This window comes from Heterodontus francisci, chromosome 27, assembly GCF_036365525.1.
Source record: "Heterodontus francisci isolate sHetFra1 chromosome 27, sHetFra1.hap1, whole genome shotgun sequence".
Lineage (NCBI taxonomy): Eukaryota > Metazoa > Chordata > Chondrichthyes > Heterodontiformes > Heterodontidae > Heterodontus > Heterodontus francisci.
The window spans coordinates 46,710,463-46,735,759 of NC_090397.1; the positions used below are offsets into that span (position 1 = coordinate 46,710,463).

Below are 25,297 nucleotides of genomic sequence, written 5' to 3' on the forward strand. Positions count from 1 at the left end.
GTAATGCTATTGGGGGTGGATGGGAGAGGGCCTGGAAAGATGTTTTTAATTACTTTTAATAATTGTAAATTAGCTGTTCCTTTTAAAATTTAAATTGTCATTTAGGGCTCCGAGCCCTTTAAAATGGCATCTGTGCAGTTGCGCCGGATGCTGTTGCTGGGGATGGCTCGCCTCTCCACCTCCATGTCATGGGGGGTGGGGGTCAGTCTACCCCGGGCATGTTAATGAGCCACCGCTTTAGATCGCAGTGGCTTCACGGAGTGAATTCCGCGCGTGTGTGCCGTCATTTTTTACGGCCACCGCCGTGTGCAGCGGCAGGCACATAAAATCCAGCCCAATGAGTGGTATTTCTGCCTGATCATGTTGTGGGTTCTTTGGTATGGAATCCTCCCCTACAGGCACACGCTGAGCTTTGTGTTGCAGAGCTGAAATCTTCTTAACCTGATTTATACTATCATGTACAGTTGGAAAAGGTAACTCCTGCATCACAGAAATGAGACTGAAAGCTGCTGTCGCTGATAAGGAAAAAGCTAAAGATACGTCAGAGCAATTTTTTTGTCAACAAACATGCTGCTGATTGGCAGCAAAAGGCAGTATGTCGGGTTTAGGAATAGTTGTTGTGCTTTTGAACCTGTATAGCCCAATCGATATGGTTAGGAACAGTGACTGGCTGTGACATAATCACTTGATGTGTAATTATGTTGCACATGTTTACTACTCTTGTTCTCAGTTTTACTCTTATACAAGCACGCAAGTAGCATCCCAGAAATAGCTGTAAATCAGGAAGTGGAAGGGAGGGAGGAACTCAAGAAAATTACAATCACCAGGGAAGTGGTGCTGAGTAAATTGTTGGAATTGTGGACTGACAAGTCCCTGGGTCCTGATGGACTTCATCCTAGGGTCCTAAAAGAAGTGGCTAGTGAGATAGTTGATGCATTGGTTTTAATTTTTAAAAATTCCCTAGATTTGGGGAAGGTTCCGTTAGATTGGAAAATAGCGAATGTAACTCCTTTATTCAGAAATGGTGACAGGAAACTACAGGCCAGTTAGCTTAACATCCGTTTTAGGGAAAATAATACAAGCTATTATTAAAGATGTTATAGCAGGGCATTTCGAAAAATTCAAGATGATCGGGCAGAGTCAACATGGTTTTGTGACAGGAAAATCATGTTTAACCAATTTATTGGAGTTTTTTGAAGAAGTAACATGTGCTGTGGATAAAGGGGAACCGATGGATGTACTGTACTTAGATTTCCAGAAGGCATTTGATAAGGTGCCACATCAAAGGTTATTGTGAAAATAAAAGGTCATGGTGTGGGGGGGTAGCATATTGGCATGGATAGAGGATTGGCTAGCTAACAGGAAACCGAGAGCAGGCATAAATGGGTATCTCCTGGTTGGCAAGATGTAACAAGTGCTGTGCAGCAGGGATCAGTGCTGGGGCCTCAACTTTTTACAATTTATATAAATGACTTGGATGAAGGGACCGAAGGTATGGTTGCTAAATTTGTTGATGACACAAAGATAGGTAGGAAAGTAAGTTGTGTGGAGGGCAAAGGGTTATAAATAGGTTCAGTGAGTTGCAAAGATCTGGCAAATGGAGTATAATGTGGGAAAATGTGAAATTGTCCATTTTGGTAGGAAGAATAAAAAAGAAACATATTATCTAAATGGTGAGAGATTGCAGAGCTCTGAGATGCAGAAGGATCTGGGTGTTCTAGAGCATGAATCTCGAGGTTAGTATGCAGGTGCAGCAAGTAATTAGGAAAGCTAATAGAATGTTATCATTTATTACGAGGAGATTTGAATACAAAAGTCGGGAGGTTAAGCTTCAGTCATACAGGACATTGGTGAGACCCCATCTGGAGTACTGTGTACAGTATTGGTCTCCTTATTTCAGGAAGAATGTAAATGCATTGGAAGCAGTTCAGAGAAGGTTTAGTAGACTAACACCCAGAATGGGCAGTTTGTCTTATGAGGAAAGGTTGGATAGGCTGGGCTTATATCCGCTGGAGTTTAGAAGAGTAAGAGGCAACTTGATTGAAACATATCAGGTCCTGAGGGGTCTTGACGAGGTAGATGTGGAAAGGATGTTTCCTCTTGTGGGAGAATCTAGAACTAGGGGTCACTGTTTAAAAATAAGGTGTCGCCCATTTAAGACCGAGATGAAGAGAAATTTTTCTCTGAGGGTCGTGAGTCTTTGGAACTCTCTTCCTCAAAAAGCAGTGAAAGCAGAGTCCTGAAATATTTTTAAGGCAGAGGTAGATAGATTCTTGATAAGAAAGGGGGTGAAAGGCTATCTGGGTAGGTGGGACTGTGGAGTTGAGGTTACAGTCAGATCAGTCGTGATCTTATTGAATGGCGGAGCAGGCTCATGTGGCCTACTCCTGCTCCTAATTCCTATGTTCATATGTTTGTATAAAATATATACATCTGTACATATATTGTAAATTATTTTATTTTGACATTTTTGCACTTGAATATTTTTTACAATTGTTGTCATTACATTTGTAATATACAAGTTTTGTACAAGGGCTTGCTCAAATTCAGGTTACAGAAAATTTGCGAACAATATTAAAAATTCAAGAGACATGGAATATCAGTCCTAAAAAAATGAATACCTAAACTGATGTCCTAGAAGTGTCACCTAAGCAGTACTCACCACAAACTTTGGTAGAGCACTGTTTATTGGGTCTGTTGGTTGTAGCTAAAGATCTGTTGGTACTAGCTGAACTGCCAGATTTTACATTCCACGTCTTACAAGACTGTCATCCTCATGGCTGTGGTGCATAGTAAATTTGGCAGTTGTCCTACTTATAGTTAACATGTGCCACTTATAGTACCACTAGCATGGAACAGTAATGGATGCTGTCTTGTATGTAAATGTAAACTCTTCTCAAATACCTACCATCGTCCTTTGAAAATGGTTAGAAATCTTATTGAATTTAAAAACAGCACTTCTGCAAGTATAAACCTGTTTTTCAATATTTGAAATTATTCCCCAAAAATCTTTCTTGTACATTTGTTGTCACCTGTGAAACATAGGCTAAAATATGGAGAATATGTCGCGCCACCTGCACTGCCCCAGCAGCGGAAGTGCCTGTCGCTATTTTTATAGCGGCAGATATTGTGGCGGCTGCGGCTGTACGCTTTTTTTTATACATAAAATGTACAGCACAGAAACTTCCTTAACATAATTAAATCAGGCTCCAACAGTCCAATTGAGAACCTGATTTAAAATTCACTGCTGCTATCCAGGCATCTCAGGAGTCAGGAAAGCTGACAGTGAAAAGGAGGTGGGATTTGCTGACTCCACAGGGTAAGTGGTTTTTCTAATGCTCCCTTGGGCCAGGAGGAGCAAGAGTGCCCACATTGATCCCTCAAGGAAACGTTTGGCCTCCCACTCCACTGCTGCAATTGTGGATATGTAGCCCAGTGGCCGATCTCTTTCCCCCTGCAGAAATGACCTCTCTCTCCATCCTGCTATGCTGGACCCCTCCCACTCCCAAAACACTGATCGCTGACCACCCCTTCCCCTCCCAATTGTCGGGGAGCAATTCCAAGGATACCCGGTTGCAGCCTCCTGCTGCTGGTTTCCCTGCCACTCACTGGCCAGGTTGTCAGTTCAGTTGGCTGCTGAGTGTGAAACAGAACAAAAAATTTATAATGTCCTGCGATTAAGTTTGGCAGGACCTCTGAGACTCCGTTTTCGGCCTCCCCTGCACTCTCCTCCTTCATAAATATCGGGGCCATGCTGTATATACTTTCCCATGGTCCCTCTAAAAGCAAGATCTGGAGCTCTAATCTGTGTGTATAAACAAGACAAAGCAACATTGGAGAGAAAGGAACAACTGGCATTAGAGTGGCGTTAAGAATCGATGATTTCGAAAATAATCTTCAAGACAGCTAAAACTAAATGGAGTCTTACAAAATTGATTGTAAACATTTCTCCTTGTGTATATTTTTACAGAACTTGGATTCCCCTTAGAATTTAAGTCTGACCCTTATCGTACAATAAAGACTGTACTGTTTATCTACCAGAATGTGAATTTGTGTTTGAGCTACTGAAGGATAATGCTTTATAAATTGCTTGTTAAATTATATTCATAAAAGGTTTTTATTCCACAAAATCTAAGAAATTGCAGGTATGGTAACATTTCAAATGTCAATTTAGCTTGGTGTACTTTTATTGGAATATCTGATGCTCACGCTGCTTTACTTCATGCTATTTTAACAGACCAGAGAAGAAAGAAAAATGGAAGCCATTATGCAAGCATTTGCAAAAATGGAGAAGAGAGAGAAAAGAAGAGAACAGGCTTTAGAACGAATCAGCACAGCAAAAGATGTCAAAGTGGAGAGCAAAGATACGCAAGCAGTTACTGTCACAGATTCCGCGCAGGTATGGTATTACTGTTGTTTCCTCTAAGTACCAAAGTAAACTTGGTAAGCAAAGCCTCTCTCTCCTGTAAATCCACGCTTGACTTCCTGTCGGTTGTTTCATTATCCCTTCTTTCAGGATACCGTCTAATACTTTAGCCAGAAAAACAGATGCTTGGTTCATTAGCCTGCATTATCTCTAATCCAATGAAAAATTGCTGTTATGTTAGTTTCTAATTCTTAGAGACAGCTCCCATTTCTAATGATTCCCGAAAGACAATGGCACCAATGTGCCAAATTTTGCTAGCCACTCCTTTAACCTCTTGACCTACTGCTTTGTTTTCTTTTAGCTCTTATCCAACATACGAATGTACGAATTAGGAGCAGGAGTAGGCCATTTGGCCCCTCGAGCCTGCTCTGCTATTCGATAAGATCATGCTGATCTGATTGTGTCTTCAACTCCAATTTCCTGTCTACCTGCTATAACCTTTGACTCCCTTGTCAATCAAGAATCTATCTAAGTCAGCCTTAAAAATATACAATGACCCTGCCTCCACTGCTGTCTGGGGAAGAGAATTCCACAGACTAACAACCCTCTGAGAGGAAAAAAATTCTCCTCACCTCTGTCTTGAATGGGAGACCCCTTATTTTTAAACTGTGTCCCCTAGTTCTAGTCTCTCCCATAAGGGTAAAAATCCTTTCAACATCCACCCTATCAAGTCCCCTCAGGATCTTGTTTGTTTCAATACGATCACCTCTCATTCTTCTAAACTCGAATGGATACAGGTCCAACCTTTCCTCATAAGATAACCCATTCATCCCAGGAATCAGTCAAGTGAACTTTCTTGAATGGCTTCTAATGTAATTATATCCTTCCTTAAGTAAGGAGACCAAAACTGTACACAATACTCCAGATGTGGTCTCACCAACACCCTGTACAACTGTAGCAAAACTTCCCTACTTTTATATTCCATACCCCTTGCAGTAAATGACAGCATTCTATTTGCCTTCCTAATCACTTGCTGTGCCTGCATACTGACGTTTAGTGAATCATGTACCAGGACACCCAGATCCCTCTGTATTGCAGGGTTCTGCAATCTCTCTTCCATTTAAATAATATACTGCTTTTCTATTCATCCTGCCAAAATGAACAAGTTCACATTTCCCCACATTATACTCCCATCTGCCAAATTTTTGCCCATGCACTTAACCTATCTATAGCTCTTTGCAGACTCTTTATATTCTCTTTACAAATTACTCTCCTCCCTATATTTGTGTCATCAGCAAATTTAGCAACCATACATTTGGTCCCTTCATCCAAGTCGTTGATATCGATTGTAAATAGTTGAAGCCCAAAATGGCCCCTTTATGCCTGCTGTCTGCTTCCTGTTGGCTAACCAATCCTCTGTCCATGCTAATATGTTACTCCCTACACCATGAGCTCTTATTTTATGTGGTAACCTTTGATGTGTTATCAAACACCTTTTGGAAATCTAAGTACACCACATCTACAGGTTCCCCATTATCTACATTGCTTGTTACTTCCTCAAAGAACTCTAATAAATTTGTCAAACATGATTTCCCTTTCACAAAACCATGTTGACTCTGCCTGATTGCATTGAGTTTCTAAGTGTCCAGCTACAGCTTCCTTAATAATAGATTCTAGCATTTTCCCTATTAGGTTAACTGGCTTGTAGTTTCCTGCTTTCTGTCTCCCTCCTTTCTCGAATAGAGGAATTACACTCGCTATTTTCCAATCTCATAGTTATACAGCACAGAAACAGGCCCTTTGGCCCATCGTGTCCCTGCCGGCGATCAAGTACCTAACTATTCTAATCCCATTTTACAGCACTTGGCCCGTAGCCTTGTATGCTATGACGTTTCAAGTGATCATCTAAATACTTCATAAATATTGTGAGGGTTCCTGCCTCTACCACCTCTTCAGGCAGTGCGTTCCAGATTCCAACCACCCTCTGGGTGAAAAAGATTTTCCTCAAATCCCCTCTAAACCTCCTGCCCCTTACCTTAAATCTATGCCATAATAAAAACAAGAAATGCTGGGAATACTCAGCAGGTCTGGCAGCATCTGTGGAGAGAGAAGCAGAGTTAACGTTTCAGGACAGTGACCCTTCTTCAGAACTTAAATCTATACCTCCTGTTATTGACCCCTCCGCTAAGGGAAAAAAATTCTTCCTATCTATCCTATCAATGCCCCTCATAATTTTGTATACCTCAATCATGTTCCCCCTCAGCCTTCTCTACTCTAAGGAATATAACCCTAGTCTTTTCAGTCTCTCTTCATAGCTGAAATGCTCCAGCCCAGGCAACATTCTGGTGAATCTCCTCTGCACCCTCTCCAGTGCAGTCGCATCCTTCCTGTGGTGTGGTGCCCAGAACTGTACACAGTACTCCAGCTGTGGCCTAACTAGCTTTTTATACAGCTCCATCATAACCTCCCTGCTCTTATATTCTATGCCTCAGTTGATAAAGGCAAGTATCCCATATGTCTTTCTAACCACCTTATCTACTGTGCTGCTGCCTTCAGTGATCTATGGACAAGTACTTCCTAGGGTCCTACCATCCATTGTATATTCCCTTGCCTTGTTAGTCCTCCAAAAATGCATCACCTCACAATTCTCAGGATTAAATTCCATTTGCCAATGCTCCACCCATCTTACCAGTGCATCTATATTGTCCTGTAATCTAAGGCTTTCCTCCTCACTGTTTACGACACCACCAATTTTCATGTCATCTGCAAACTTACTTATCATACCTGCTATATTCACGTCTAAATCATTAATGTACACTACAAACAGCAAGGGTTTTTTTGGATCCAATTTGCCAAATTGCCCTGGATCCCATGGGCTCTTATCTTCTTGACCAATCACCCATGCGGGATCTTATCAAAAGCCTTACTGAAGTCCGTGTAGACTACATCAACTGCTTTACCCTCATCTACACATCTATTCTCCACCTCACAAAACTCAATCAAGTTAGTTAGGCACGATCTCCCCCTGACAAAGCCATGCTGACTATCCCTGATTAATCCCTGCCTCTCCAAGTGGAGATTAATCCTGTCCCTCAGAATTTTTTCCAATATTTCCCCAACCACTGATGTTAGACTCACCGGCCTGTAATTACCTGGTTTATCCCTGCTACCCTTCTTGAATAATGGTACCACACATTCACTGTCCTCCAGTCCTCTGGTACTTCTCCTGTGGCCAGAGAAGATTTGAAAATTTGTGTCAGAACCCCTCCCTTGCCTCATACCAGCCTGGGATACATCTCATCAGGGCCTGGGATTTATCCACTTTTAAGCCTGCTAAAACAGCTAATACTTCCTCCCTTTCAATGCTAATATGTTCAAGTATACACAATTCCCCTCTCTGATCTCTACACCTACATTGTCCTTCTCCATAGTGAACACAGGTGCAAAGTAATCATTTAAAACCTCACCTATGTCCTCCAGCTCCACACACACAATGCCACTTTGGTCCCTAATGGACCCCACTCTTTCCCTGGTTATCCTCTTGCCCTTAATATACATAAAACGCCTTGGGGATTTTCCTTTATCTTGCCAGCCAGTGTTTTTTCATGTCCCCTCTTCGCTCTCCTAATTACTTTTTTTAGTACCCCCCTACACTTTCTATACTCCTCTAGTGCCTCCGCTGTTTTCAGCGCTCCAAATCTGCCATAAGCCTCCTTTTTTTTCCTGATCCAATCCTCTATATCCCTTGACATCCAGGCTTCCCTGAACTTGTTGGTCCTACCCTTCACCTTAATGGGTACATGTTGGCTCTGAACCCTCACTATTTCCTCTTTGAATGACTCCCACTGGTCTGATGTAGACTTTCCTACAAGTTGCTGCTCCCAGTCCACTCTGGCCAGATCCCGTTCTATCATATTAAAATCGGCCTTCCCCCAATTCAGTACCTTTATTTCTGGCTGGTCTTTGTCCTTTTCCATAACTACCTTAAATCTTAGAGTTATGGTCACTATCCCCGAAATGCTCCCCCACTGACACTTCTACCACTTGTCCAGTTTCATTCCCTAGGATTAGGTCCAGTACTGCCCCTTCTCTTGTAGGACTTTCTACTACTGGCTCAAAGAGCTCTCCTGTATGCATTTAAGAATTCCTCCCCCTTTAAACCTTTTACACTAAGACTATCCCAGTTGATATTAGGTAAGTTGAAATCCCCTACTATTATTACCCTATTATTCTAATACCTCACTGAGATTTGCCTACATATCTGCTCCTCTATCTCTCCCTGACTGTTTGGAGGCCTATAGTACACTCCCAGCCAAGTGATTGCCCCCTTTTTGTTTTTAAGTTTACCCATACGGCCTCATTTGAAGAACCTTCTAAGATATCATCCTTCCTTACTGCAGTAATTGATTCCTGATGGGACCTTTCCAGAATCTAGGAAATTTTGGAAAATTACAACCAATGCAGCTACTATATCAGCAGCTACTTCTTTTAAGACCCTAGGATGCAGGCCTTCAAGTCCTGGAGGCTTGTCAGCCTTTAGTTCTAATAGGTTTCTCAGTACCATTTTCCTGGTGATTGTAATTGTTTTAAGTTCCGCCATCTCCAGGTACCTTTTAAAAGAGTTGAGGGTTTCTGCCTCCACCACTGTTCCTGGCAGCAAATTCCAGACACCCACCACCCTCTGGGTGAAAAAGTTTTTCCTCATGTCCCCTCTAATCCTTCTACCAGTCACCTTAAATCTATGTCCCCTGGTAACTGACCTCCCCGCCAGGGGAAACAGGTCCATTCTGTCCACTCTATCTATGCCCTTCATAATGTACACCTCAATTAAGTCACCCCTAAGCCTCCAGGGAAAACAACTCTAGCCTCTCCAATCTTTCCTCATAGCTGCAACCTTCAAGCCCTGGCAACATTCTTGTAAATCTCCTCTGTACTCTTTCCAGAGTAATTATGTCCTTTCTGTAATGTGGTGACCAGATCTGTACACGGTACTCCAGCTGTGGCCTAACCAGCATTTTATACAGTTCCAGTATCACATCTCTGCTTTTGTATTCTATACCGTGACCAATAAAGGAAAGCAACCCATATGCCTCTTCACCACTCCATCTACCTGTCCTGCCACGTTCAGGGACCTGTGGACATGCACTCCAAGGTTTCTCACTTCTTCTACCCCTCTCAATATCCTCCCATTTATTGTGTATTCCCTCACTTTATTTGCTATCCCCAAATGCATTACCTCACACGTCTCTGGATTGAGAATCGTTTGCCACTTTCCTGCCCACTCAACCAAACCATTGATATCATTTTGGAGTCTACAGCTATCCTCTTCACTATTAACTACACAGCCAATTTTTGTGTCAACAGCAAATTTCCCAATCATGCCTCCCACATTTAAGTCCAAATCATTAATATATACCACAAACAACAAGGGACCCAACACTGAGCCCTGTGGAACGCCACTGGAAGCAGCCTTCCGTTCGCAAAAACATCCGTCGACCATTACCCTTTGTTTCCTGTCACTGAGCTGATTTTGGATTCAACTTGCCACATTCCCCTATATCCCATGGGCTTTCATTTTACGGACCAGTCTGCCATGCGGGACCTTGTCAAATGCCTTACTAAAATCCATGTCAACCACATCCACCACACTACCCTCATCAATCCTTCCTGTTACTTCCTCAAAAAACTCAATTAAGTTAGTAAGACATGACCTTCCCCCTAACAAATACTTGTCGAAATTCTTACTATCTGTTTTTATATTTCTAGCTTGCTTAATCTCATACTTTAATTTCTCCTTCCTTATTTTGTTGTCATTCTTTGCTGGGTTTTAAATTCTGTCCAATCTTCTGATCTACCATTAACCTTCGCAGAATTGTATGCCTTTTCTTTCAATTTGGTACTATCCTTAACTTTCTTAGTTAGCTACAGACGGTGCATCCTTTTCACAACAAAAATACATTTCAGTGAGAAAGACACTGAATGTTATGAAATATCTCCTTAAATGTCTGCCACTGCATCTCTACTGTCCTACCCTTTAACCTATTTTCCCAGTTCACTTTAGCCAGCTCTGCTTTCATACCCTTGTAAATTGCCTTTATTTAAGTTTAAAACACTAGACTTAGACCCACACTTCTCACCCTCAAATTGAATGTGAAATTCATTCTTATGATCACATCGGAGCCTTTCAGTGACCTGCCTTATTTTAAAATTTCTATTTCTTTAATTTCTCCCTCTTTGCCCCTTCCTGGCCAGAAATGCAATTTCTGCATGAGACACTGAATGGTCTCATCTATGAACATGAACAATTAATTTAGTGTATTTACTAGACGTGCATCACTTCATTTTGTGTTACTTTTGGAGTGCTTGCTGCAAATACTATTATTTATTTAACAAAACATGCTTGACATTTCTTTTACTATTCCCTGTTTTCCTAACATCATGTTCTATTTTATCTCCAAATCAGTTTCTTAATTTCCTTTACCTTGTTTTTATTTTTATCTCCGTTCACTTGGCTACACTATAAACAGTAAGACAGAGAAACCAAAGGATTGTTGTGAATGGAGCTGCAACAGTATTGCAAAGGGGTGGGGTGCCAGGGATCAGTGCTGTGGCCATTGCCAGTCAAAGTGTATACAGATGATATGGAGCTGGCGACAGCTTTGTGCTTAAAGAAAAAATTGCCTTTTGCCCTCACTCTTTCCATGTGCTTTGTTACCCACAAGGGCCTATTCCTATTGTTGTCCTCTTCTGGCTGATTTTCTTCCCTTTTTAGACATTTTCCACTCACTGTCACATTTTTTTTTGGTACATGGAAGGAGCAAATCATTTGAGGCTCCCAGGTGCAACTCCAAACAAGATGTCAATATCCCTAATTATAGAATCTGCTACACCTACCTTTCTCCAGTTCCATGGTTAGTGTTTCTCTTCACCGTGAATAATGCCTTGTTCAATAGTACTGTAGCGTAGGTCCTCATCATAGGTGTTTCCTATGCCTATTGGATAAGTCCAGGCCTGCAAAGCTTTCCTGTATTGTTTTCCCCTCTTCCTGCCATGGGCAATCACCCACTTTTATCTGTTTCATATCCCCTCTCTCTGATATGGCTTCTTTCTGAAATGTGTCTTCACAAGCACATGCCTTTCTTCTCTGCTTAGTTTGCTGGGAGTAACTAGCTAATTGTTAAGATCAGATTCCATACCTATAGAAAGTACAGATATGAGGGAAACAGTCCCCACCCTTCTAATGGATAGAATTAACATGAGCAGACTTACAAGGAAAAGTAAAAGTGAACTGGGAGTGAAAGAGACTGATGGGTTTCTACACAATAAAAGAAAAAAGAAATATTAGTGTCTTTCACCACCTCAGGATGTCCAAAAGTGCTTTGCAGCATTGAAGTACAGCTGAAATGTAGTCACTTTTGTATGTAGGAAATGGCCAACTTTGGGGGCACTGAGGACATTAGAAAAGATGTTTACAGAATCAGTGGTGGTCTTGGAGTCCAAAGAACTTAACATCTGAAAAATACAGCAGAGTTAAAACTTGTTGATCAAGCAGTAACTTGCCAAGATACCAGATTAGAGTTGGAAGGAAAGTTAACTAATGCGTGCAACTGAACTATGGGGACAGCAAAGGGGCTGAAAGAAGATTTGAGCTTTTGAGAGATGATAAGCAATCAAAAGTAACAGTTGCTGGAGGAACAGGAAGATAATATTTGATGTATCTCTTCAATAAACTTGCATATAGCAACTTTAATAGTGGACTGTTATTAGGGTTACATGTAATGAGATCTGGTTGAATCCAAGATTTGAGATAGCGATTCCAGGAAGTAATTTTCAGGAGGTCCTCCTGCAGCCACCTCCTCTCCAGTGGCACTAACAATTAATGTGTTCCTGTGCAGCTGGGGCTCACACTCGGGAACTGCAAAGTAGCCAGTTATCTTTGGTTCACTTTGCATATCCCGATACACACATGACTAAAATCTAGTAAATCAGTAGAATGGAGGAATAAGTCTCTAACCCTCTCTGTTTCTGCTCAAAGACCATTGACAGATGTGTCCTTTTAAAAACTGATATCTCTTTATCAGAAGGGGCAGCAGTGTTTCTGGAACCTGGACTTAGGCTGCCCTATGTGAAGGATTTCCTCTTACAATTGTCTAGTCAAATATTCCATGTAGACTTGGGAACTTTCTCCTGGAAGCCCTAGCAGTTGAGAGAAAATATGTGCTAGCTAGAACGAAGGTCTCAGTCTTTTGGTTAATATTTTTCTTGCGTCTGGAAACTTAAATGACTAGAGCTTAGAGCTGTATCAGGATGACGTGTCCTTGGTGGAGTACCCAAGAGAAGCAATTCTGTGGATGTGGACTCCAGGATGGTATGTTGCCTCCCTGGTGCCAGGGTCAAGGATGTCTCTGAACGGACGAGGGGCATTCTGAAGGGGGAGGTTGTGGTACACATCGGTACCAATGACATAGGCAGGAAGATTGATGAGCTCCTGCAGGGGGAGTTTAGGGAGTTAGGTAGTAAGTTAAAAAACAGGACCTCTAGGGTTGTAATCTCTGGATTACTCCCTGTGCCACGTGCCAGTGAGGCTAGAAATAGGAAGATAGTGCAGCTAAACACGTGGCTGAGCAGCTGGTGTAGAAGGGAGGGTTTCAGATATCTGGACCATTGGGCTCTCTTCAGGGACAGATGGGACCTGTACAAGAAGGACGGGTTGCATCTAAACTGGAAGGGCACTAATATCCTGGCTGCAATGTTTGCTAGCGTCACTCGGGAGGGTTTAAACTAGTGTGGCAGGGGGGTGGGAACCAGAGCAGTAGGACAGCTAGTGAAATAAATGAGGAGGACATAGTAAATAAGGCCAGTAGGACTAAGAGGAAGAGCAGGCAGGGAGATGTTGCGGAGCACAGCGGGACTGGTGGTCTGAAGTGCATTTGTTTCAATGCGAGAAGTATAACAGGTAAGGCAGATGAACTTAGACCTTGGATTAGTACTTGGAAATATGGTGTTGTTGCTATTACAGAGACTTGGTTGAGGGAAGGGCAGGATTGGCAGCTAAATGTTCCAGGCTTTAGAAGCTTCAGGCGGGATAGAGGGGGATGTAAAAGGGGTGGGGGAGTTGCATTATTGGTTAAGGAGAATATCACAGCTGTACTGCGGGAGGACATCTCAGAGGGGTCATGCAGCGAGGCAATATGGGTGGAGCTCAGGAATAGGAAGGGTGCAGTCGCGATGTTGGGGGTTTACTACAGGCCTCCCAACAGCCAGCGGAAGGTAGAGGAGCAGATATGTAGAGAGATTTTGGAAAGATGTAAAGGTAACAGGGTTGTGGTGGTGGGTGATTTTAACTTCCCCAATATTGACTGGGACTCACTTAGTGCTAGGGGCTTGGATGGGGCAGAATTTGTGAGGAGCATCCAGGAGGGCTTCTTGAAACAGTATGTAGATAGTCCAACTAGGGATGGGGCCATTCTGGACCTGGTATTGGGGAATGAGCCCGGCCAGGTGGTCTAAGTTTCAGTGGGGGAGCAGTTCGGGAGCAGTGACCATAATTCCATAAGTTTTAAGGTACTTGTGGATAAGGATAAGAGTAGTCCTCGGGTGAAGGTGCTAAATTGGGGGAAGGCTAATTATAACAATATTAGGCAGGAACTGAAGAATTTAGATTGGGGGCGGCTGTTTGAGGGTAAATCAACATCTGACATGTGGGAGTCTTTCAAACGTCAGCTGATTAAAATCCAGGACCAGCATGTTCCTGTGAGGAAGAAAGACAAGTTTGGCAAGTTTCGGGAAGCTTGGATAACACGGGATATTGTGAGCCTAGTCAAAAAGAAAAAGGAAGCATTTGTAAGGGCTGGAAGGCTAGGAACAGATGAAGCACTTGAGGAATATAAAGACAGTAGGAAGGGACTTAAGCAAGGAGTCAGGAGGGCTAAAAGGGGTCATGAAAAGTCATTGGCAAACAGGATTAAGGAAAATCCCAAGGCTTTTTATACATATATAAAGAGCAAGAGGGTAGCCAGGGAAAGGGTTGGCCCACTCAAGGACAGAGATGGGAATCTATGTGTGGAGCCAGAGGAAATGGGCGAGGTGCTAAATGAGTACTTTGCATCAGTATTCACCAAAGAGAAGGACTTGGTGGATGATGAGCCTAGGGAAGGGAGTGCAGATCGTCTCAGTCATCTCATTATCAAAAAGGAGGAGGTGTTGGGTGTCTTGCAAAGCATTAAGGTAGATAAGTCCCTAGGGCCTGATGGGATCTACCCGAGAATACTGAGGGAGGCAAGGGAAGAAATTGCTGGGGCCTTGACAGAAATCTTTGCATCCTCATTGACTACAGGTGAGGTCCCAGAGGACTGGAGAATAGCCAATGTTGTGCCTTTGTTTAAGAAGGGTGGCAAGGATAATCCAGGAAATTCTAGGCCGGTGAGCCTTACGTCAGTGGTAGGGAAACTATTAAAGAGGATTATTCGGGACAGGATTTACTCCCATTTGGAAACAAACGAACTTATTAGCGAGAGACTGCATGGTTTTGTGAAGGGGAGGTCGTGTCTTACTAATTTGATTGAGTTTTTTGAGGAAGTGACGAAGATGATTGATGAAGGAAGGGCAGTGGATGTTATCTATATGGACTTTAGTAAAGCCTTTGACAAGGTCCCGCATGGCAGACTGGTACAAAAGGTGAAGTCACACGGGATCAAAGGTGAAGTCACATGGGATCAGAGGTGAGTTGGCAAGATGGATACAGAACTGGCTTGGTCATAAAAGACAGAGGGTATCAGTGGATGGGTGTTTTTCTGAATGGAGGGATGTGACTATTGGTGTTCCGCAGGGATCAGTGCTGGGACCTTTGCTGTTTGTATTATATATAAATGATTTGGAGGAAAATGTAGCTGGTCTGATTAGTAAGTTTGCGGACGACACAAAGGTTGGTGGAGTTGTGGATAATGATGAGGATTGTCAGAGGATACAGCAGGATATAGATCGGTTGGAGACTTGGGCAGAGAAATGGCAGATGGAGTTTAATCTGGACAAATGTGAGGTAATGCATTTTGGAAGGTCTAATGCAGGTGGGAGGTATACAGTAAATGGCAGAACCCTTAGGAGTATTGACAGGCAGAGAGATCTGGGCGTACAGGTCCACAGGTCACAAAGTGGCAACGCAGGTGGATAAGGTAGTCAAGAAGGCATACGGCATGCTTGCCTTCATCGGTCGGAGCATAGAGTATAAAAATTGGCAAGTCATTCTTCAGCTGTACAGAACTTTAGTTAGGCCACACTTAGAATATTGCATGCAATTCTGGTCGCCACACTACCAGAAGGACGTGGAGGCTTTGGAGAGGGTACAGAGGAGGTTTACCAGGATGTTGCCTGGTCTGGAGGGCATTAGCTATGAGGAGAGGTTGGAAAAACTCGGATTGTTTTCACTGGAACGACTGAGGTGGAGGAGCGACATGATAGAGGTTTACAAAGTTATGAGCGGCATGGACAGAGTGGATAGTCAGAAGCTTTTTCCCAGGGTGGAAGAGTCAGTTACTATGGGACATAGGTTTAAGGTGTGAGGGGCAAAGTTTAGAGGGGATGTGCGAGGCAAGTTTTTTACACAGAGGGTGGTGAGTGCCTGGAACTTGCTGTCAGGGGAGGTGGTGGAAGCAGATACGATAGCGACGTTTAAGAGGCATCTTGACAAATACATGAATAGGAAGGGAATAGAGGGATATGGTCCCCGGAAGTGCAGAAGGTTTTAGTTTAGACAGGCATCAAGATCGGCGCAGGCTTGGAGGGCCGAATGGCCTGTTCCTGTGCTGTACTGTTCTTTGTTCTTTGATATCTACATCAGTGCTAAAGATACATCACTGCAAATACACTTGATTGTTTGAGACCTTGCAAGAGATTCAACAGACAATGAACATGATCAAAATGAAGCTCCAAACTAACCTGATGTACTCTGAAAGCTAAATCTTTCGCCAAAGCAAAGAAATAATGAGTCGGATCTTGCTGGCAGAATAACTTAATGACTCACGCCATTATTAATGTGAAAATTGAACAGCGAGTTCAGGGGGTTCAGACAAAAGCAAAATACTGGAGTTGCTGGAAATCTAAATAAAAAACAGAAAATGCTAGAAATACTCTGCAGGTCTGGCAGCATCTATGGAGAGAGAAACAGAGATGATATTTCTGGTCTGTGACCTTTCATCATAAGGGGATTACGAGATACGCTCTGTGTCGTGAACCTTTAGAACTTGCTGCTTGATTTACGCCACTCTGATGTTTGATTTGCTCAAGCAGCAACTTGCTCTTAGCCTCCCTGTTATTTTATAAAAATTAGGATTTGCAATTAATTTTCCACTAAACTTGCCACAGAAGATTAAGTCTGGTAATTAAGAGTGTATAATGCAATGCCAATCAATCTATCAGAATGCAAACAATTTAAAGTGCTGTTTCATTCCTGCATGTAGTCAATTGTTGGAGATTTAAAAAATGTCAGAAGTCAGATTTTTATTTTTTTAATCTTTTCCTTTGTTTCTTTTTTCTCTCTCTTAATCCAATCTTTCTTTCCCTCCTGTATTTTTCTTTCTGTACCTGATTTGACTCTATTTCACCCTCCTCCTCTGCTCCCTTGCTTCTCTTGAGTCCTTAAATATCATTGGTTAAGGAGATACATGGTTGGTCCCTCCATTAACTAAGGTCTCATATCCACCCTTATCAGCTTGCACTTTAGCATGTTAGGGTACATAAAGTTTTGAGCTGCAAAGGGCAGGAAAATTGAACTTAAGGCATATGTTGCAAGCTGCCATGTTCTAGCAAGATCTAGCCCAGCATTATCTCTAGTAACTATTAAGAAAAACCACGTGTTTTCACTGGTTCTTTGCCTTTGATGTTAAATTGTAGGAAAGTTTACTCTCTCAACTCAACCAGGGATGAATTGTGTTAATGATGTTTACATTATACTCATCTTTCCCTTAGGAATCAGTAAAGGAAGAAATTTTAAGTAAGCCAAATCCTGCCAGGGTAAACAGAGCAAAACAGAGAAAAAGCTTCTCTCGCAGTCGGACTCACATAGGACAGCAACGTCGGAGGCACAGAACTGTCAGTACCTGCTCTGATATTCTTCCATCTTCTCCAGAAGTCGATGTCTCCAGTAACCAACAGAATGAAGTTGAAAATTCTTTTCCTGAAACAACAGCTAGGTCTTGCGATGCTAACATGGAGGAAGAGGCAATCGAAGTAGAACCATCAGCAGCAGCAGAAAGCACCACAGTAACAGCAGAAGAATCAATAGGAACACCATCACCAACTGTCAACAAACCAGCAACCAAGTACCCCAAGACAAAAAAGGTATGCATTTATCTATTTGATCTGTGTCCATCTGTTAATCTTGTTAAAATTTATGTGCTTGTATGCCGTAGAAAACATTATCAGCATATGTTTGTAGATTCTCCAGCATTAGTAATGTGATTACATAGTTTATGCCTCTCAATAATCAGCCATTTCTTTTTAAAAAAATAATCTATACCAATATTTCCTTTATATCTTACCTACTTCCCTGTTTTTATAAACATTTACTTCCTATTTTTAACTTCCCAATTTACAGAAATAAAATTTAGCACCTTTGTGGTTTTTAAAATAGTTTTTTGCTCCAGCGTAGCCCGACAAGGAAATTTAGATAGAAAGCAAATACAAAAGATTTTTTAAAATTATAATTACTATTGGTTTTCTAGCAACATTAATCGTCTTTTTTTTCAGCACTTGGTCAGTGAATGGTTGAACGAGAAGGCTGGGAAACCAACAGACAACCCTTTAGATAGACCTCTGCGGATAACAACTGACCCTGAGGTTTTAGCTACACAGTTGAATTCATTACCTGGCCTTACACACAGTCCTCATATTTATACAACCCCGAAGCACTATATTCGCTTTTGCTCTCCATTCTTGTCAGAGAGAAGACGACGGAAAGAACCTTTGGAACCAAAAGCTGGATCCTGTAAAAAGGTAACATAATTTTATCTCCACATTTAATGGTAATGTAAGTTTATTTTTATTTAGTAGATTTTTGATGTCATAGCCCACTTAAAACACAGATCACTATTTATTGAACTAATGTGGAGTTAGTAAAGGCTACTGTCATTTTGAATTTGATAAAGGGACTCTACTGTTTATACCCAAATACCCATGGAAAGTGAATTTCCAGCCTAAATAAAGTTTTTGAGGATTAAATCTGCATCATTTTACAATGGCAAACGTTTTTATTAACTTTTTCATAAATTTAACGATTACCTGAGGAGTAATGGGAACCCTGAGGAAGTGAGAATTTTCGAGTTAGGCTTTTTTTTATCCTGTTCTCTGTAATTATGCAGATGACTACCATCTAATTCATAAATTTGTTTGTGAAGCGTTGGTTAAAGCAGGCCTTGGAAGATGAAACTTCAGCAGTTGCTGACGCCTTTGACTCCACGTCGTATGACGGCTCTCTGAGTCCAGCAATGAGTGGAGAAACTAACAGCCCGGGCACTACTTCACTTAGTGGGAATTGCTGTTTAACAGGTACTAAAATGTGCTAAAGTCATAACCTACTGAAATGTTAGAGGTCATAACAAAATGATGTGATTTGAATAAGTCAGAATTGTAATGAATACTGTTCCTCATTTGCTCAGCCTGCACATATATGGGATCATCTCCAGCCCTGCTTGGTCTTCCATGTCCATTGGGATAGATCCTTGGGTTATTTTCCTGACACAGAACTCTGGTTACATATCTGTAATCTCCTACCAAAGAGTGCATTTAATTTTTAGCAATCTAAGATCAGTTTTTCATTAGACTTTTAACTTTAGGTGGTAGGACCTTGATGCTATCTGAGCCCTTCTCTCAGAATCCAAAGGCTTTTCTGTTGCAGTTTTGGTCTTTTGGTTTACTAGTACACAACTATAGAATTTGTTCAAAATGCCACAGAACAGTTCCACTATTCTCTCTAGTTACAATTACAACATGTGCCAGGCCAGCACAAATCTGTGGCTTTCAGCAAACAACAAAGTCACTGGAAAAGTCCTGGTACTTTCTTTTAGGTTTTGAGATTTGGGGTGGATAGTTTAAAAGTTTTTAAATTTCTTGTGTTTAGTATGGTAGTTGCTTCTGAATCATCTTATTCCTTCCTTGAATAAACCAATCTCCATTAATTCAAAAAGTAAAATAGTGCAGATGCTGGAAATTTGAAATAAAAACAGAAAATGCTCAGAGGTCAGGCAGCAACTGTAGAGAGCGAAACAGAAATAACGGGCTGGATTTTACCAAACCCTCGATATCATGATCCGTAGCCGAGTGGCCTACAGGTGGGTCCAGATGAGGTGCGCCATGATCCTCAATGCCGCTGGGCGACAGGGCCTCAATTAAAATATTCAAATAAATAAAATTAATAAACTTACATAGACTTACCCCCAATCTTGAGGGCCTGCCGCGATCTTTGACGCGGCGGCTGGCACTCCTGCGCCTTCACTTCCCTGTCTGGGGAAAGCCGGCTAACACATGTGGGGAGGGGGGAGGAGGTACGATTTTCAGTGCGGGGGGCTGAGGGTTGGAAACTGGGTCAAAAGCACATAATGGGTGCAGTTTAGGGGGTTGGAAGGTCAGATGTAAAAGGTAAGTGTTTTGTGGGGGAAGGGAAAATAGTTAATGTGATCGTTACTTGGGGTGTGGGAAAGGGGCATAAGAAATGTATTTAATTTTGTGGGGGTATGTGTTTAAAAATTTAAATTAGGCAGCAGGGCTGGCTGCCCTCTAAAAATAGCGCCTGCGCACTGGCAGCTGATGCATTGCCGGGGACGAACAGCCCGCCCCCTCCATAAGATTGGGGGCGGGAGGGCGGGCCACCTCGGTTATTTAAATGAGTCACCATGCTTGAGATTGCGCTTGTGGGACGCCATTTTCTGAGCTCGCCAAGATTGGCGCGTGCTCTTAATATCCAGCCCAACATTTCAAGTTAAAGACCTTTCGTCAGAACTGGAAAAAGTTGGGAATGTAACAGTCTTTAAGTAAGCTCAGAGGAAGGAAAAGCGAGGGGGAGAGGAAAGAACAAAAGCAAAGGCTGAAGGGGCAGGAGAGATTAAATAACAAAAAGGATAATGGTGCAAGGCTGAAGGAGATGGTAGTGGAACAAAAACAAAAGTTGGGTCTAGAGGAGCTGTAAGTGAGAAGAGCAGAACCATCACGAACAGCTGCCATTTGAAAAGGTAAAGACCCAGGTTATGGTCTAACATTGTTGAGCTCAGTGTTCAGTCTGTAAGGCTGTGAAATGCCTAATTCAAAGATGAGGTATTGTTTCCTGAGCTTCATTGGAACAGTGTAGGAAGCTGAGGTCACAGAGGGAGTGGGGCGGAAAATTAAAATGACAGGCGACCGGAAACTGGGGTTATGCATACAGAAGCAATGGAAGTATTTGCAAAGTGGTCACTTATTCTGCGTTTAGTTTCCCCCAGTGTAGAGGAGACTGCATCGTGAGCAGTGAATAACAGTATAATAAGTTAAAAGAAATACAAGTAAATCGCTGTTTCACCTGGAAAGATGTTTGGGAGGAGGTAAAAGGGCAGATGTTACATCTCCTGCTCATGCTTGGAAAGGTGCCATGCGGAGGGGTTGTTGAAGATGATTGAGGACATGTGTGTAGCGGGAGAAGGGTTTTGAGTTTAACTATGTATTGTTTACAGGTCTTGTCCAAAATATGTGCAGTTTGATTTTTTTTCTTTCATGAATTAATTGATCAAATTTTGAGTATTTTTATTCAGATTTTCTCTTGTCCTTACTTCCAAAAATTATTTTCTGCTATTCTCATCTTTTACCTTGTCTTACAGAATTAATTACCCCTTTAAAGAAGAGAAGATTACGCCATCTAACAGATTCTGGTTTACCTGAGCTCTCCACTCCAATTCCTTCTCCACAGACAACTCCCCCATTTGTTGATATCACTGCCTCAGATCCTTCTATGTGTAGTACTCCAACAAAAGGAAGAACAGAGGACGAATCTTGTAGAAATGGGTACAACCCTGTTTATTCACCTGTGACACCTGTAACACCCAACCTTCAAGGAAATTCCCTGGAGTTTGAGGTATGTTCTATTTTTTTTAAATAGGAAAATGATACATTACTGAAATATTACAGGAACTGTAAAATTAAAATTGAGTCTGTGCTATTTTGCTTTAAGATAATATTAGGCCAGGAACAATCTGTACAATAACTTGTATTTTCCATATTTAACCAGATGCATATTATAGACTTAAAAACAAGATTGATGGATTTTCTTGTAAAAGTGATATTTAAAGAATAGTTAATTTGTGCTTATATTTTTCTAAAGCCTTTTTCTGGAAGAAATAATAGTCTTAAAGAATGATTGATTGGATAATGCATTATATCTTCTGGATTCCATTAAGATAAATACAACTTTCCAAACAGGAAAGAGATAATAACAACAACCCTTTAAGACTTTATTTTGATGGGAAGGTATTGGTTTTGTGAGCCCCATCCAGAGCTATATAAAGTTTTATTCTTTCTGAGGATCCATGTTACCACCTCTAGACCAATTTCTTCATAGTTGCTGTCATGCTGGGCCCCCACCTACCAAGAATGAGGCACATTAATTTTGTCATGAACATTGATTTTAAACTGGTACTAGAGTGAAGAAAGGACTTGTTAAACAGATCAGCCATGGCTGGAAAATACATGTGCATATTAACAGACGGTGCTTGGAAGGACAACAGACCATTCCCTAACACATTCAAACCACAATGGACCTTAATCACTAGGTATTATGTGTAAAAGGAGCATTCCAGAGACTGCTAAGGTGATATAATCCAAGACATGGTCAGACCAGTTAGTCACATGACTAACCTGCTTGGCAACCTGGGTTTTTCTGAATTGTACAAACAGTTTGAACTGAGAGTGTCTGTTTGCTCCTGGATTGAGACGATCTCTCTCCTGTCTGCTCCCATCTCTTTCTCACAAGCCTCTGAATCCACTGAAGACGCATGAACCCCAAGAGAGAAAAGTCTGCTGCAGCGAACAAGGTTTAAGAAGAATACTGGGCCCCCAACATAAAGCAAGATCTAGCTACAATAAGGACTTTACAGTGAGTTCGAAGAACCATAACGACTACTCTTCAGCTATTGCCTCAAACTTATCCATTTTATTTTTCTTCTGTTTTCTGTCTCTATTTGCATGTGTGTATCGAGTATGCATGCTAGCGTGGGCGTGTTGTGTATCCGTAGGCATTAACCAAATTAGAGTTTAATAAATTTCAACTTTTCTTCTTTAAATCTAAGAAAGCCTGTTTGTGCTGGTTTCTTTGCTTATAATTGGAAAGTGGTGAACAAGCATTCACCAAGGGGGAGCTAAAAACAGTGTGTCTAAAATTAAACCCTGTTACAGTAAAACCAAGTGAAGGCTGAAAGTGAACTCTAGACCTCTTTCTCACCTGGTTGTAACAGAAATTTGGGTGCTGGCATTCGAATTGACCCAGAGACAAACGAGAAATTGGAAGTGTGAAGCCAATTTGTTCTCAATCAAAAAAGAGCAAGATTTCAATACAGGTTTTCTTGTGGTTGTGTGTGCTTGAATATTAACATGTCTGCAACTTAAGCTAGTAGCTCCCCAAGCCAGGGTGAAGTAACTTGGGATAAGTTAAAAGCACTGTCTGTGGAGGAGTTGAGGAAAATGGCTGAGCAGCTTGGGATCACTGAAAGTGGCAAGGCTAGGAAATCTGAACTCCATAGGCTAGTGGCCAACCATTTTTCCCGTGAATCTGAAGAAACAGAAACTGGGTTAGAAGTAGACTCTGACAGAGTATTGTTGGCAAAGATGCAATTGGAACAGAGGAAACTTGAGTTAGAGAGGAGGGAGAAAGAAAGAGCCTTCCAGAAGGAACGGGAAGAAAAAGAAAGACAGGAGAAGGAATGGGAGAGAGAGGAAGAATATTCCGGAAGGAATGCGAAGAAATAGAGCTGAAGTGGCTTGAGTTAACTAGAGGGTGACAAGTAACCCCAGCGAAGCATGGCCAATATCGAGGAGCGTAATTCAGGGCTGGGTACAGAATTGTTAAAACTAGCTCAACTAATTCCACAATTCAATGAAGAAGACATAGAAGAATTTTTTGTGTCCTTTGAGAAACTGACAAGGCAGCTAAAATGGCCAGCTGAGACCTGGTCTCTTTTACTACAAAGCAAGCTAACCGGAAAAGCCCATGAGGTTTATTCCCTGTTGCCAGATGAGCGTTCATCAAATCATGAACTGACAAAAAATGCTATCCTTGGGGCATATGAATTAGTACCCGAAGCCTATCGCCAAAAGTTTAGAACCCTCAAGAAGCAAGCTAATGAAACTTATCTGGAGTTTGAAAGAAGTAAGCAGCTGGCTTTTGACCAGTGGCTGAGGGCTCTTAAAGTACAGCTCAGCTAGGAGAATCTCAGAGAAGTAATTCTGCTGGAGGAATTTAAACACTCGGTCTCCCACTCTCCATAAAGACCCATGTAGAGGAGCAGCGAGTCCAGAGAGCCCGGCAAGCAGCTGTTCTGGCCGATGCGTTTGTTTTAATTTATAAGTCAGTTTCCCAGGGGAGAACCTTTCCTAGTCACCCCCACAAATCCGAAAAGGACAAAGGGTGGGAAGGTGATAAGAACCCAAGCAGTCCAGGGAGAGAAAGGAAAGCGGGAGACACAGGGGCCCCCCTCTAGCCAAAAAGGAAGATGCTGTGAGTAAGAGTGAGACCCAGAGACCTGTGTGCTTCCATTGTAATAAAGCAAGGCATTTAAAAGCTGACTGCTGGAAACGGAAGGGAAAACCGGTAGGGTTAATCAGGGCACACCCGCTCAGTGAAGAAGGGAACCTGATGGAAAGCACAGCAGAACAACCTGTGTCTTTAACTGCAGTAAGAGAGAGACCCAGGAAGCGTATGGCTGCAAGTGCAAGAAAAGCTAATGGGATTCCTGAAGGTTATCAGGGTTTTGTGTTTGAAGGGAAAGTAACCCCATACCCCTCGAGTGGGGCAAGAAGCGCATAGTAATTCTCAGGGACACAGACCACTAGATCCCTTTTACTGGGAAAAGGCCTGACCTTTCTCCCAGAAAGTACAGTGAACACCAGAATGGTGGTGAATGGAGGGCAGTGTATGCCTGTACCTGTACACCGGGTGCATCTAGAGTGCGACCTAGTTTCGGGGCTGGTAACCATAGTGATTGCCCCTAGTTTGCCTGTAGACGGGGTTGACCTGCTCCTAGGCAATTATCTGGTGGGGGTGAAGGTGGTAGCCCCCCAAGTAGTGAAAGAAAGACTGCAGGAGGTCAGAGAGACAGGGCAGTGGCAGGAGATGGTCCCCTGCAGTTTCCCAGAATGTGTAGTGGATCAGGCCATGATCAAACCAGCTCCCCCAGAGGAGACTGAATTGGCACTGCAGGCAGATGACCGGTCTGTCTTTCTGAGACTTTTTTTGGAAAGTTAGGTGACCCAGGGAGTGAAGTAAATGGATTTTCCCCAGCTGAGGCTCAGCAAGCCGACCCAGTACTGCGAGAGTTAGCACAGGCTGCCCAGTCTGAAAGTGAAGCAGAGGGAGTCCCTGATTGCTACTATTTAAAGAATGAGGTACCAATGAGGAAATAGGGTTCTCCTCATAGACCTGAGAGCAAGCAGTGGACAGTAGTTTACTAGTTAGTGGTGCTGCATAGATACCGGAGAGAAATATTAAGGGCCCAAGAGACTACAGTGGCTGTATATGCCAGCATACGAAAGACCAAAGCCCGTATAAGACAGCAGTTTGATTAGCCAAAACTCCACAAAGATGTGGTGGAGTACTGCAGGAGTTGCTGCATGTGCCAGATTGAGGGAAAACCCCAACCGACAGTGAAACCTGCATCCCTAAGTCCTGTACCGGTGTTAGGAGGACCCTCCAGCAGAGCACTG

General features: G+C 42.3%; 1 protein-coding gene across 6 annotated transcripts in view; it reads left to right on the forward strand.

Annotated features, from left to right (window-relative positions):
• The window catches only part of kmt2e (lysine (K)-specific methyltransferase 2E), a 165,993-nt gene that overhangs the window by 110,113 nt on the left and 30,583 nt on the right, over window positions 1-25,297 (forward strand). For all 6 annotated transcript variants that reach the window (XM_068059267.1, XM_068059271.1, XM_068059270.1 and 3 more), the window contains 5 exons: window positions 4,238-4,399; window positions 17,330-17,701; window positions 18,110-18,355; window positions 18,757-18,907; window positions 21,205-21,458. In XM_068059267.1, the coding sequence (XP_067915368.1) occupies window positions 4,238-4,399; window positions 17,330-17,701; window positions 18,110-18,355; window positions 18,757-18,907; window positions 21,205-21,458 (1,185 nt within the window). The remainder of the gene's footprint in view (window positions 1-4,237; window positions 4,400-17,329; window positions 17,702-18,109; window positions 18,356-18,756; window positions 18,908-21,204; window positions 21,459-25,297) is intronic.